We start from the raw sequence: 15,460 nt of genomic DNA on the forward strand, positions 1-15,460 counted from the left end.
TCTTGTTTACGCCTTGTTGCCTGCTGGGTGTTTAAGGCCATTTCGGTCATCATACACTCTCAGAAATAAAGGTATGAGAGCTGTCACTGGGGTGGTACCTTTTCAAAAGGAACACATTTGTACTTGAATGATCCATATTGGTACCTCAATATTAGTACCTACTAGTTTTAAGAGGAACACTTTTGTACTTTTTAGGTGCCAATATGTACCCTTGAGGTGTAAATATGGACCTTCTAGGTACAAATTTGTACCTTTTAAAAGGCTACCACCCCAGTGACAACTCTCGTACCTTTATTTTTGAGAGTGTACAGTAAACAGATCAGTGACATGCATCTAAACAGTCTCTCGGTCATTGCGTGTAAAGGTTTTGGACATCTTCTTGGACACTTATAATGCTTCCAAACAGTTTCCTGCAATTATAAATAGACATGTCGAGGTAGATCATTATGATGCGAATTATGAACCTTCTATGTGCGATTTGACTGGACAGAAATCACAGGACTGATTTTTCTAATCCCCATAGACAAGAAAAAAACGTAGTGACCACAGGTTGAAGGATAGCAGTGGAGTAATAGTACCGATACTGCACTACAATTGTACTCAAGGGAAAGTAAAGGTGCACATTTTTAAAACTACTTGGTAAATTACAATTCCTGAGAAAAACTACAGTCATTTGAGTATTTATAATTTGTTACTTTACACCACTGGTTACTGTTTAATAAAAACTAATAATATAAAATCATCTGTTTTGTTCAATAATCTATATGGTGTCCTATCTAAATTGTCAGTTAAATGCGGCACTATTATCTTTCTTGGTCTTGCTTAGTGTAAGTCTGTATGTGTGTGCACAAGTGTTACTTGTCCATGGAAAATATTTCATCTTCTGTGAGATCTTGGCTGTCCTCCCTATAACAGTATTGCCAAGACACTGGCCTATTTTTCCCTTCGGTAACCCATGTCTTGAAAAAGGGTGTTTGAAATGCTGCTTTTGGTCATGTGCATGGAACACAGACACTCTTCGAGTAAGAGTCCCTATAGAGAGAGAATAAAATGCCCCATCAAGTGTGTCTCCAGGTACTTGGCTGCAGTTTAAATTACAGCAGTATTTGATATCTGCAGTAGCCAGTGTGTGCACCAAAGAACATCATGCAGTATTCATACACTGATTTCTGTCTATTTTTTGGTACATGCTTTCTGAATGAAATGATTAAGCAGTTTTGGGCAAATGCAACATAGGTTGTTGTTGGTGTATGAGATTTATTTTTATGTATTATGTATGCATGCTTGTTTGTTTGTTTTTTACTTATTATCAGATTTCAATTGTTTATTTACTGCTATCTGTCTGTGTTCAGTCTATAATATCACTAGGCTTCATTTTTGAAAAGAAAATATAGAATTTGTTTGTGATTTAATTAATTTACGTAATTTAAGTGTGTAAGATAACTTGGGGTGACTGGGTTTTTAAAAATTCGGAATTATCAAATTCGTAATCAATAAAACAATTAAGTGGTGTTGGAAATATATTAATTGGTTATAAACAGCAATGAGTAGGTTATTTAAAGTAATTAGCTACTAATTATTAGTGTTGTAACAGATCACAAATCTCACGGTTCGGATCTCATTATGATTTTTTAGTCACGCATTGGACCAGTTTTCATAATCAAATAATTTGCTTTCTATTTATTACAAAAACAGTTCTGCAAGAACTTTTGGTTTCATAAAGTAAAAAGAAGAAATAAATAAAAATAAACTGTAAAATATGCAGTATAAATTATAATTTGTACAACCCATATTTATTTGTATTCTAATTTTCATAAAATGATGCAGGTTTTCACTCATAAAACTTCTTGCTTCGTTGCTAGATGGATCATATTTGAAAAATTATTCAGTAGAATGTTTTTGATGGCTGGTTATCACCTACTTTTGGTTAAATGATGTAATTACTGCCTACAACTTTCATTTTTGAGCAAATGATGGTAATCTTAATTCTTACCATAAACATCAGTGGCTTTATCTAAACCATAAACTGTTATCCCAGTACTTCTGTGTTATTTGACTGTTTGTACTTCATAACTAACTCAAAAGACTAAAAACTGAATCTCGTTCTTGATTTTTGCGTTGTCAGATTTGAATGCAGCAATTCAAAGGATTAATAAACACATCCAAATCACCATCATTTAAAATTTATGTTGCGTGGTTGTTAAGATTCTAATCTTTTAATGATTAATCGTGTACCTTACACTGAATGCATTGATGCAGGCTAAACAAGTAGTGACAGAAAACACCTTTAACCTGAGAAACCCACCACATTCCGAATAACCTACCACAACTTCTTCCAGCGTCATTGTATTTTACAGAAAAGCCTAAATGCTTTCATACATAAAATGTAAATGACATGAGAGGGCGATCTCTCTCTCTCTCTCTCTGTGATCGTTACAAAATTTAGAATTAATCTACAAGAAAAAAAAAATGCTTTAATGCGTGGGTCACGCATGTTCCAAACCATGTGTTGTGATTCGTATGAATCACGGATCAACCGTTAGCCGTTACACCCCTACTAATTATTAAATTGTATTTAAAATTCGTGACACTATATTACATTCTGCATTTAGGTTATTTTCATTCTCCTTTGTTTTTTGAGCATGTGAATTTTCAGATATATCTGACCTACTTTAGATAAAAAAAATCATGTCATGCAAAATATCTAAAAGAAATCGTATAACAAAAAACATTTATTCTGTTTCTCTAAATTGATTATATAATACTGTTTAATTTACATTAAGTTTAAAGCAAGTACATTAGAAGGAGCTGTAATTAAATTACATACAAAGTAATCCATTACTTTTTCAGCAGATTTGTAATTTAATAAGTTACTAGTTACTTTGTAATTAAGTACACCCATCACTTTATTAGCTTACATCTCTTTCATGACACATTTATGATTCCGTTTACAAAAAATGTTAATAAATGTCACCCTACTCTCCTCAAATAGTAAAACTTTAGATTTTAGAGATTCCTTCTAAATGTACAGTTTGCTTGTTTTATGAAGTTTATGAATTTCATGAGTTGTATTTTTTTGCAGACATTATGCTCAGCAGTGGTCCAGGTTTACGGGGCGGACAGGGGCTCATCCTGGGCCAAGCGGTGCTGTGGCGTTGCCTGTTTGGTGAAAGACAACCCTCAAAGGTCTTATTTTATCCGTGTCTTTGATATCAAGGTGAGCCCTGTCAGATGATCAGATGAATGGCAAATGTATTAGACCCTTCAGTTACTTTCCTCATTAAATTCATATTGGGCCCAAAAAGCAAGCTTTATTTACTCACGCTGCCTTAGTTCTGATGCTCTATGCACCACAAAAGAAGAGAAAAACATAAGCTTAAAAAAAACTGTGTTGGACGTGTGTAAGAATCACAGATTTGTCCCATGTGACACCTAATAATTTTCAGTTTTCTGGGAGTTAAAGATAGGGTTTGGTGAAAAACAAAGCGCAAATCAATCAATTAAATATTAAATGAAAATCCTGACCCTGGTGGTTAGTATGTGTGCATGACTGCACACAGCAACTAAGCAACACAGTCTCATTAGAAATACAATGAAACTACAAAAACATGCTTCAACACATTTTGATTGCAGTTTCTAGGTAAAGTGAGTACTATGGGGCAGCATGGCACCAGCAAATTGTTCCTTTTCTCTATAATAATATTTGAAGTCACATATCATCAATGGATAAAGAATTATTTTTTTTGGGCGTTAATTGTAAATAAATACTACAAAACAACTTTTAAAATTGGTTATTTTTCTTTTTGCAAAAGGAATTTGAGGACTATCCTCAATCTGGTCCACAACAGACAGGAAGTACAGCACCTTGCCTGTCTATTGGTCCAAATTTTATCCATCTGTCCAAATGAAGCGAATTCAGAAGCATACATATGCGCACAAATGAAAGCTTAGTATTGTTCTGTTTATAGCAGGGGTGTCCAAACTTGGTACTGTAGAGCTGGTGTCCTGCAGATTTTAGCTTCAACTTGCCTCAACACACCTGCATGGATGTTTCAAGAATGCCTAGTAAGAGCTTGATAAGCAAGTTTTGGTGTGTCTGATTGGGGTTGACACTAAACTTTGCAGGACACCGGCCCTCCAGGACCGAGTTTGGGCAACCCTTGTTTAGAGTATGTGCAAGCCCTTACTGTTGCTATCTAAATTGAATACAGAATTGATTTTTAACTTTTAGGAACCAATCCAGAACCATTAGAGAAAGAATCACAATTTGTTGATGGATCTATTTTTTTTTCTTTTTCAACTCCTAATAAAATTATAAGTAACACATTTTAGATTCACAAAACAGTTCTCTCTAGTGGATTTGTCTTCTGAAACATGCAACAAATGTACCTTGAGTAGTGTATTTTACATTTAGCAAAAATTTAGAATGTGTCCTCACTCCAGCCTATAGCAAGATAGTGTACTGGGCCAGGTCCAATACAGAGTGATGTGCACACAAGCGGTTGTTTTTAGAAATAATAGCTATTTATATTAATTATTAGATTACCTTTTACATTGTTTGTTATTAACTTCTATACCTACTCAACCATAATTCAAACCGTCACAGTAGCATGGGTGTTACAATTGGACCTAATCAAGTACATCATTGTGCTACAGACATTAGTAAGGACATCTTGAAAATGTAGGCTAAGCCATGTGTTTCTAATGAGCCTGGGTTGCAACTTCAAGTGCCACAATTCATGCTGACTCACAAACAGTAGTGAGAAATCAAGATAAAACATAAAATTCAATTAGTGTTCCAAATCTCTCTATCTTCTCTGTAGATAACTGCTGTAAAATGTCAACTGTCATTTATTGTCAATTAGCTTTGGAACCGATATCTGACAACCAGAGTTTTAGTCTAAATTTATTATGAAGAAACTGCACAGACAGGATAATATGAGATTTTTTAAGCACTGCATATCATTTAGCAAATTTTATTAATCTTGATTTATCAAACTAATGCATTTGTAAACATTGACGGGGTGAATTGAAACAAAATGCTACACTAATGAACAAAGCAGTGGATGAACACTAATGGCCAAGTTCAGTTTTTTGTTAAGCGACGCTTGTAGTGTTTCATTGCCCATTTTTTAATTTTGTTTTTTATAACCAGACCCATTCATGTACCTGTAAAATACCTGGAATATACAGCATGTTTTATGGGACCTTTCTGATACGTTTGTGTGTGTGTGTGTGTGTGTGTGTGTGTGTGTGTGTGTGTATGTGTGTGTGTGTTTACTTAAAGTATTAGTTCACTCAAACATTTAGAGAGAACCTCATGTAATTTCTAGCCCCTTTCATCTTCCGAAAACAAATTAAGATATTTTAGTTGAAATTCAAGAGCTCTCTTGTCCTGAATAGACAGCAACGGTCCTGGGGTACTCAAAAATCCAGAAAAAGATCCACTGGAGTTCAATGGAATGTTTTTTCACAGCTTTTTTCTGGATTTTTTTGGAGACCATAGGGCTGTTCCTACCTATCAAGGGGCCAACGGGCCCTCAGATTTCATCTAAGATATCCTAATTTGTTTTATGAAGATGAACAAAAGTCTCAGGGGATTGAGATGACATTGGGGAGAAAATTTAGTTACAAAATATTTCATTTTATTAAGAACTAACCCTTTAATGCTGGAAATTGTTCACTATAGACAAGAACAAACATTTTTCCCTTCAGACTTTGATTTGTTTGTTTGTCTTAGTTTTTTTCTCCATTTCGGTTTTGACAGAAGGACACACAGTTGAAGTCAGAATTATTAGCCCCCCGTTTATTTTTTTCCCTAATTTCTGTTTAATGGAGAGAAGTTTTTTTTTTTCAACACATTTCTAAACATAGTTTTAATAACTAATTTATTTTATCTTTGCCATGATGACAGTAAATAATATTTTACTAATTTCTAATTGCTAAAAATTTTCACCTTAAAATGGTGTTTAAACTATTTAAAACTGCTTTTTTTCATTATTATCAGACCTGTGAAAATGTCCTTGCTCTGTTAAACATCATTTGGCAAATATTTTAAAAAGAAAAAAATATATATCAAATGAGGGCTAATAATTCTGACTTCAACTGTACATGAACAATTGCTTTAAACCACATGTGTCAAACTCTGCACAGTTTAGTTCCAACCCTAATTAAACACACCTCATCAAACTAATTGAGTCATTCAGGCTTGTTTGAAACCTACAGGTCAAGCCACTGCACTTCTTTTTACCCCATTGACTTCCATTCATACCCATGTGAATGCGACAGACCAGAAATGCAAGCTCGTGCGACAGCTCATGCAGCTCGCTTCATTGCAAAGTTTAAGCTTGGTGGACTGTAACCTGCGAAATCGCATCACAGGATTGCGTGAGACCAATAGAAGATCAAAACTTGACCTCTGTGTACAGATATAAAAAATATGGACTCATCGCTTGCTTTTTTGATATCTAATCAACTTTTTTTAATCCCACCCCTTTTCGTAGCATCGTATGACAGAATATTGCATGCTCAAAATCTAGTGGGACTGCGGCATAAGTGTCATGGAGCAGGGTTGGAACTAATCTGTGCAGGGCTACAGCCCTCCAGGAACTGAATCTGACACCCCTTCTATAAACTATCCATGCCAATAACAAACAAAGGAAAAGTGTAACAGTTATAATGCCTTGTTTCTTATGTTTTTCAGGATGGAAAAACAAAATTTGAGCAGGAGCTCTACAATAATTTTGCGATTAGTAGTTCAAGAGCATACTTCATTACATTTGCAGGAGACGTGAGTCTTTTTTCTTAATATTTCATGTTGCTTACTTGACTGTAAATAAGAAGACAAACTGAGAAATCTAGCCAGCGATTTTACATGTAAAAGTTTGTTTGGCTAAACACTTTCTTGGTTAAACTACTTCTGAGCTTTAGTTAGGATATGATTGGCTTTATTGGTCATATGGTGTGTTTTGCTCTTTAGTCTTGTCAGATGGGCCTCAACTTTGCCAGTGAAGAGGAAGCCAAAAGATTTAGAAGCGCACTCAACGAACTGCTAAACAGACGACAGAGGAAAACCGGTAAACTTGCTGGTTTAAATGTCTTATTTTTCATTTACTCACCCTTATGTTATTCCAAATCCACTCCATATGACTTTGTTATTATCTCTTGTCAGTTTTATTTTTTTGGCCACACTCTGAATAAATATGCTTTATATGAGCATTTTTCCTTCCAAATCTGTTTTTATTATGAGTTTAAATTAGTTATTTTTTTGTTTTTGTCAAAAACATCAATCATAGCAAACCATATTACCACGTTTTGGTTCTGTAGACAGTTAAATATGTTCTTATTTTAATTAGGTACAGTTAGTATAGTCATTGATTCAGGAGTAGCATAATCGATTACGTATTTCACCATTAATAAATAACTACAGTTAAATCAGAACATCCACTCACAGTTTACACATTCCACATTAATAAAGATATTTAAGAACTGATTTAGAATAAAATAGAAAAAAAATATGAATAACAATAATCAAATAAAGATAAAAATAAAAAGATTCCTATTTGATTTGTGTGCTGTATGCAAATTTCTGTTAAATTATACAGTAAATTTGTGTGAAGACTGGCTCAAGATATTATTTTACCTAAAAAATACTCTCCACACCACCACTAGTGTGCAGCATCCACTTGGATGATGCGACGGCAGCCAAAGGACAACGGCGCCACCGCGCTAACCACACACCAGCTATTGGTGAAGTGGAGAGACAGTGATAGAGCCAATTCGGTGGATGGGGATGATTGGGAGGCCATGATCGTAAGGGCTGATAGAGGGACTTTGGCTAGGACACCGGGGTTACACCCCTGCTCTTTCACGAGAAGTGCCATGGGATTTTAATGACCACAGAGAGTCAGGACCTCGGTTTAACGTCTCATCTGAAAGACGGCACCCACTGACAGTATATTGTCCTCTTCACTTTACTGGGGCATTAGGACTCACGCAGACCACAGGTTAAGTGCCCCCTGCTGGCCTTTCTAACACCACTTCCAACAGCAACCCAGTTTTTCCCAAGTGGTCTCCCATCCACATTTGAGCACGTTCTTAAACACAGCTGGCTATTGTGTTCATGTGCTCAAAAGAAATGACTGTAAATGGCCGTGAAGGTCATCAGTTCACTGATGTTTACCAAGTGCAAACACAGATCCACAGACATTGGAGTGTTTCAATGTTGTGTCAGTCAACTGATCTGTCTATGGGTTGGCATAGGTGCAATTTGCTGATGGATTGACTTCAAATTAGGGCCAGGTCGAAAAACAATATTAAAATGAATCGTGATCTAATTTTTATCAATAACAATGATCAGCACTGAACCTTTTTACTCTATATTTGTCACGGTATGAGGTGGATGCAGATGAGGCGAGGACCCACATGCGGGAAATGAAGGATTTATTTAAAAAAACTAAACAAAAACAAAACTTGAACCTCCCCATGTGGGTAAAACATGCCATTATATTACACACTCCACTAGTCTTAACTTGACATGGTCCTTGGCATGGCACACTACATTTAACAACTGTTGTAGACCAGACATCAAAGAAACTCATACAACAGCAAGAGCAAGCATACAATCAACAACGGACCAGCACAGGACAGAGCACACTAGGAGAATAATTAGGAAAGACAAACCAATGAACAGACAGGCGAACAGGTGAAAATAACAATTACAAACAGGATAACAAGGTGGGTGGGACAAGACGCTAGACAGAACACATGATGGTACAAGAACACACAACACAACCATGTGTTTGCATACAAACAGAACTAGAACACACAGCCAATGAGAGAGCTCATTGACTGCATGCTCACATAAACCAAGATACTAAAGCATGTGGTTGCGATGTAAACATGAAACCATCTGCTACACAAAACAACAGAACACAAGACATGATAAATAAAGATATTTACCGTGCGCTCACATATGCGACGTGAATGTTCCCTCCCAGCGCCATCCAAGGCCGAAACCAACTGAGATGCTGAGAATGAACATAACGGCGCAGACAAACATGAGGACAAGAGCATGCAACCATACCATGATCAGGCCTCACGCGCCCACATTATGCGTTAACGCGCATGGTCCGAGCGTAACAAGGCAGGTGCTCACATAATGACAAGGACAATGACAAGAAAGAGGTACTCGACCCGAGAAAACTCAAGCAAAGCACTACATTTAACACATGACCTGACTAGTGTCTGGGCTCTGCCATCAAAACAACAATTAACAGGACTGGAGTGGCAGAATCCTGACAATATTTATCATAATAATATTGGCTTTAAGAGCCAGTCACACAGCAGAAAAGAGCAACAATGGGAATCTAGAAGTGTGTTGATATTAGAGATGCACCGAATATTTGGCCATAAAAAAAAAATTTATTGGCCGAAAATTTGCCATTTAATGGACCCTCTAATTTTTGTCACTCCAGTCATTTTTTTAGGGAACCCTATTATACAATAACAATAATTTAATATTGTATTAACTTGTATTAATATATATCGAAATTGCACTTTTGCTATAACGCCCAGCCCTACTTCAGATACAAAAGGATTTGAAATGGACAAATGTTAGAGGGATATAAACGTTTTTAAGATTTCAGTACCAATTAGTACCGAAATTCCATTATCGTGACAATACTAGCGGGCATAAAGATAGTACTACCTTCGAAGGCTACGTTAGGTGAGAGTTCAAAGTGACTATTACCGCCGGGCCTTATACCGCCGCCGTTTGAAATATCTGCCACTCTGTTTTTAGTGTATGACCGCAGTTTGTGAATAAGCCGCCAGGGGGCTGTACCTTTGTGGCTTTTGTTCGCTTATAAATTACACCAAAAATAGCACATGCGCAAGATTTAACCCTGGCTTTAACCCGATCCAGCAAAAATATGCATTATCCAACTGATATTGGCAAAGTATTGGCATCGGTTCATCCCCAGTTAGTAAGCGTAAAAGCTCCATATATAATTTATTGTAATTTCATGTAAATGAGTGACCTACACTATACAAAGTGTTTCCTTTTTTGATGAAAGAATGTAAGTCATATGGGTTTGGAGCAACATGTGGATGGGATTTTATTATTAACCTGTTGTTTTTGCAGTTTTGTTTCTCTTTCCTCATCTTTCCTAGTGTTCATTCTCAGTTTGTAGTTGTAATCTTGTTATAGTGTTGTAGTCGTAGCAAGTGTGCTGGCATTCTCTCCATAGGGTGTGTCGTAAAACCTTCACAGTAGACCTTTTCTCCTCATGTCCCGCTTGTAAACGCAGCAGTCTCTCTTTTTTCCCCACTTCCTGGCTGGGTTCCAGTACTTCCTGCTCTGTTTTGCATGCTGGGCTTTGAAGTTTAGGCTTCTCTCTGCACTAACTGGATTTAAAAGAGGCCCTGGTGCCTTAAATGCCTCCTGTGTCTGCCCTCTTGTCTGCGTTTTTAATGTGGTCAAATTACAAACAAACATGCTGAATCACTTCTTGTGCAGTTCAGTTTCATTCAGATGTATAGGGAATTCAGATCTCTTCCGGTTGTTACATGTGAAGAGATTAAAAATGATATTTGAATAATATTTTTGGGTAAAATTTGAGTATATTATAAACCATTTTTAATTATTCACACTTATATTAAACTTTTTATACTTCTATTATACTTTTTTCATTTTAAATCAATGAATTTGTTTTAAATTCTAAATGGAAAATATTAGTTTAGAGATGTGGCTATAATTGGTTTGTTAAATATCTTAAATATGTTTTAATCATGTACTTTCAATTCAAAATAATGTTTTCACAAAAATATTAAGTAGCATATCTTATAAATAATTGATAAAATCAGTTGAGGTCTTTATTGTGATACAAGAATGATGTCTGAGTGGTTGGCATTGAAACTTGGAGTAATGAATGCTGAAAAGTTAGCTTTGCCATTGCAGTAATGAATTACATTTTTAAATATATTAAATTGGAATTTTTTTTTTTTTTAAATTATAATAATCATTTACAATATTTCATTTTTAACTTTATTTATTTATTTATTGAAATGCATAAATGCAGCTTTGATGAACATAAAAGGCTTCTTTCAAATACATCTAAAACTTGTACAAAAATAATAAATAAATAAATAAATAAATACATTTGTTGTTTTATTTTTATAGTTTAGACGGTTGCATGCCTATGTCACTTTTAAATGACAATTAAATTATATATATTCTGTACATTTAGTAAATCTATTATATAAACCTATAATCATTAGGGATGCAACGGTTCTCTGTAATAAAACAGTATCCTCCCGTTGTCCTCCCATGGTTCGGTGCGCCCTGTCATCCGCGGTTCAGAATATGCATTATTAATATTGATTTGGTAATTAAAACAACTGCAACAAAGCAGTTCCACCTTGGTATGCTTCCGATTACTTTTCATGGAAAGTGAAGAAGATACAGCGCAAATGCGCAGGTGAGGCCAAATCACAGCTCATTGCTGTCAGTGTTTCAACAGACATTCAAATAAATTCAGACAGACACAAAATCATATGGAATGCCGTTTTAAAGATGGCCTAGATTAGTGGTCACTAACAGGAAAATTCCGTTGCAAAAATAGTCTAGATCAGTGGGCACTAACATGTGGATCAAGGACCTTGTCCAGACCCAGAAGCTTCCCATACGGACGTGGACATACAACAGGTCTGTTACTTCTTCCGCACCAGATCGCTCCTACTATTTACTATTTACCTGCTTTCTGTGGGTATCAACTGATCTTATCGACTGACTGTTCCCGCTGAATTAAGAGAGAAAAGCCGAACGCTCTCTCTTTGCTTAAGTTTCATTCTCTGAAATAGTGCTTAGTGAAACGGAACTCTCTGAAATCACAATACATAGAAATCATAAATAAAAGTGTGTTGTTGGCTTGGCTATGTAAGCATAATGTAAAAAGAAGTAATCAGTTCCTTAGAAGTGCACAAATATTAGAATGTGTTGACATAAAATTATTATCTGCATAATTTCATAGAGACTGTTGAGTCGAGATGTAAAATAGAAAAAGGGCAAACTTAAGTTTATTTTTTTTAAGCAGTTTATTTGAACATTCAGTTTTCAAAATGCCCTACTTTTTTAGCTGTTTGAAGCTATTGCATTGTCAGGTGTTTGTTACCCAATCAATATGTTTATTGTTATTTGAATTGTTCTCTAGGCATTTTTTTCTGAGCATGGCACAAACGGTACTGTTGCGAAACTGTGACCCTAAAACCGTGATACACCGAACCATGAGTAGATTGAACCATTGCACCCCTACTAATCATATTATCGATTACGTTAAAATATAAATGCAACCTTTTATGTTTGAAAGATTTTAAAACTATGACATTATGATTTTTGCCCCTCTGTAAGGGAGTATTTTAACAGTACCGAAAACCCAATTTACTTTTGAGACCAAAATTATAGCACAATGGTCAGTTTGTTCATGAATGAACGACAGATATGGAAAGAAGTAATGTATATTAAAGGAAATTGGGGAAAATTCAGTAGTAAAAATTTCAATAAAACAAGTCATTAGGTTTGTGAATGTCTTGAAAAAGGCCACAGGAGCTCTGGGCACCTCTGTTTACCCTTTTTTCTCCCTAACCTTTCCAAAACTAATATTTATTCCACCATTTCCCTCTCCTTTGGGTGGCCTACCAGCTCTTTTCCTTTCTATTTCTGACCTCACTAGTTGTTTAATTCAGCCTCAACGTTTTAACAATGTTAATTTTGTTTTTGCAGAGAAAAGGCGTGACCCACCAAATGGTATGTGTCCTGGTACTTACATTTACTCATGTATTTACTCCTAATGTTGTCAGATCTAATCAGTTTGTGTTTAGTTGTTTCGTATTAAATTGTTAAAGGAATTGTGCTGACAAAAGCATATGTAGACAATTTATTTCTCAGTAAGTTTACATGGAAAACAGAATTCCAATATCACCACAAGACAGTCGACACTCTGATTAAGAATCTACCATGAAAACCGGGATTTTTGATACTTGAATTAAATTGTGGTGTATTTCTATTAGGGCAGTGCAATGAATCGCAAATCCGATTTCGATTTTGGCTTCTAATGATTTTGAAAAAACATTAATCGAGATAAACGATTATTGCATGATATACCCCCACTATTCAGTTGTACACATTTGTTGCGCTTAAAAGCAGGAAAGACCGCAAGATTCTTTGTGTGTGCGGTGCACACACAAAGGGCTCTATTTTGACGGTCCATGCGCAAAACGGAAAGCGCAGGGTGCAAACGCTTTTAGGGCATGTCAGAATCCATTTTTTGCTAATTTAAGGACGGGAAAATCCGCTTTGCACCGTGGCGTATGGTCTAAAAGGATTGAGTTTATTTTCTTAATAAGTTATAGGTGTGTTTTGAGAATAAACCAATCAGAGTCTCATCTCCCATTCCCTTTAAGAGCCAGCTACATCGCGCCATAAGCGCATTTGCTTTTTACAGGACGTAAAGTAAGTGTAAGTGGAAAAACTGAGCATATTTATATCCTATATATATTCTTATTATATCCTATATATAGGCCTGTCCTCAATATTTGAATTTTTTTATGTGTAAAGATATTTGCGTATTGCTCTACATCTTGTGTGTAGGCTATTAAGCAGTGTGAAAGCGAGGCACAACTCTGCGCTGGAGTTTAGATCGGGTTTGTTTTGGTCTAATGAAAAATCTACTATAGTTTCTCAAAATAGCAACGCGCCAGCAGTGAGCGCAAATGCATTTGCTATTTGAGAAACGTGTGCAACGCCTCAAAACGACTCTTGCGCCAAGCTTAAACTAGCAAACAAGTATTGCGCCGTGCCTTGCGGCACATTGCGCCGGGTGTATGATAGGGCCCACAGTCAGAGGCATGCGGTCATCATTGGGTCTCATTCGCAGACTGAGACGAGCAGAGCGCACACATCTAAAATTATCTTAATGTGAGAGCTTTAATGGTCAAATATTTGTCAAAATGCATGTTTAGTGGTTATTCATATTAACCCTCATTTGTGTAATTAATAAACGAGTTGAGAATCAAGACACGTGAAAGAGAAGAATATTCCTGCTGCCGCCTTAAGGACTTTTGTACCTAAAGTGTTTTTCTTACAGTGAAGATGCTTAAAGCACAGTTTGTTTCATATTTTTATTCTATTGTATTTATTTCTCTTACCTTTGCAGGATGGAAAATAACTATATATGCAGTTGAAGTCAGAATTATTAGCTCTCCTGAATATTAGCAACCCTTTTCCTCCCCAATTTCTGTTTAATGGAAAGAAGATTTTTTTTCAACTTATTTCTGAACACTAGTTTTAATAACTCATTATTAATAACTGATATATTTTATCTTTGCTATGATGACAGTAAATAATATTTTACTAGATATTTTTCAAAATACAAGCATACAGATTTAAAGTGTGATTTAAAGGCTTAATTAGTTAGTCTGCAGACAATCAAAAGATATATTCCTTAACGGGGCTAATAATATTGACCTTAAAATGGGTTTCAAAATATTTAAACCTGCTTTTTATTTTTGTCAAAATAAAACAAATAAGCCTTTCTCCAGAAGAAAAAAATATTAGAGGAAATACCGTTAAAAATGCTTGCTCTGTTAAACATCATTTGGAAAATATTTATTAAAAAAAAAAATCTCTGAAGCGCTAATAATTTTGACTTAAACTAATCTTGATTACAATTATAACCAAAATAATCGTCATTATGATTTTTTCCAAAATCAAGCAGCCCTAATTTCTATTTTGGGTCCATTATCAGTGTGCTATGTAGATATAAACACAGTTGAACCACACTTTTAATGTGGTATAGGAGTTTTTTGTGACTGGATCCACACAAGGTATTGCTTAATATTTGGCTTTTACAATTACAGGTTTCTAGATAAACCCCAGTAAATTTATCTTTTTTTTTTTTGTAATTTATTAAAGCAAACTTAAGTTGTCAATAGTAACGATACAGTAAACCTCAAACTCTGTAAACAAAATAAATTATGATAATCAAATCTGTGCTTTCAAGTAAATGAACTAACCATCATTATTCAAATACACATTCCAACATTACAAATTGTGAACTTTGATGATTACATTACCCCTATGCTTAAAAAAAATCTTTCAGATGGGGTGCTGGTGGCTGAGATGCACAAGAAAAGAAACCAAAAAGCCTCTCTGGTGACATCCTTACATCTTTTTTTTACTATCTCCTCACTGCTGCTAGTCATGGCACCAATTTTCACGTGTTTTTATTCTGACCTGAGGTGGTGATGATGCAACCCAAAACTTAAACGTGAAAAGCGTGAGCTCATGGTTTCCTTCACCATTTTCAATGCGCTTAGCCCTCTGCATTCATGCTCCCCTGTCGTCTTTCTCTAATTAGGTGACCATCAATCGTTTTCTCAAAGGATGACAAACAGACGAACC

At 35.5% G+C, this 15,460-nt stretch overlaps 1 protein-coding gene and 1 long non-coding RNA gene across 5 annotated transcripts in view; one reads left to right on the forward strand and one right to left on the reverse strand.

Annotated features, from left to right (window-relative positions):
- The window catches only part of wasla (WASP like actin nucleation promoting factor a), a 68,523-nt gene that overhangs the window by 12,507 nt on the left and 40,556 nt on the right, over window positions 1-15,460 (forward strand). For 2 of the 4 annotated variants that reach the window (NM_001083006.1, XM_073941636.1), the window contains 4 exon segments: window positions 3,083-3,217; window positions 6,704-6,790; window positions 6,980-7,076; window positions 12,782-12,805. In NM_001083006.1, coding sequence (NP_001076475.1) covers window positions 3,083-3,217; window positions 6,704-6,790; window positions 6,980-7,076; window positions 12,782-12,805 — 343 coding nt within the window. 4 annotated transcript variants of the gene reach the window in all.
- LOC141381004 (uncharacterized) lies at window positions 3,139-7,497 on the reverse strand. The gene is made up of 3 exons (XR_012400459.1): window positions 5,107-7,497; window positions 4,464-4,920; window positions 3,139-3,864 (listed from the first exon to the last, which is right to left on the reverse strand). It is a non-coding gene; the product is annotated as an uncharacterized lncRNA (long non-coding RNA).

This window comes from Danio rerio, chromosome 25, assembly GCF_049306965.1.
Source record: "Danio rerio strain Tuebingen ecotype United States chromosome 25, GRCz12tu, whole genome shotgun sequence".
Taxonomy (NCBI): Eukaryota; Metazoa; Chordata; class Actinopteri; order Cypriniformes; family Danionidae; genus Danio; species Danio rerio.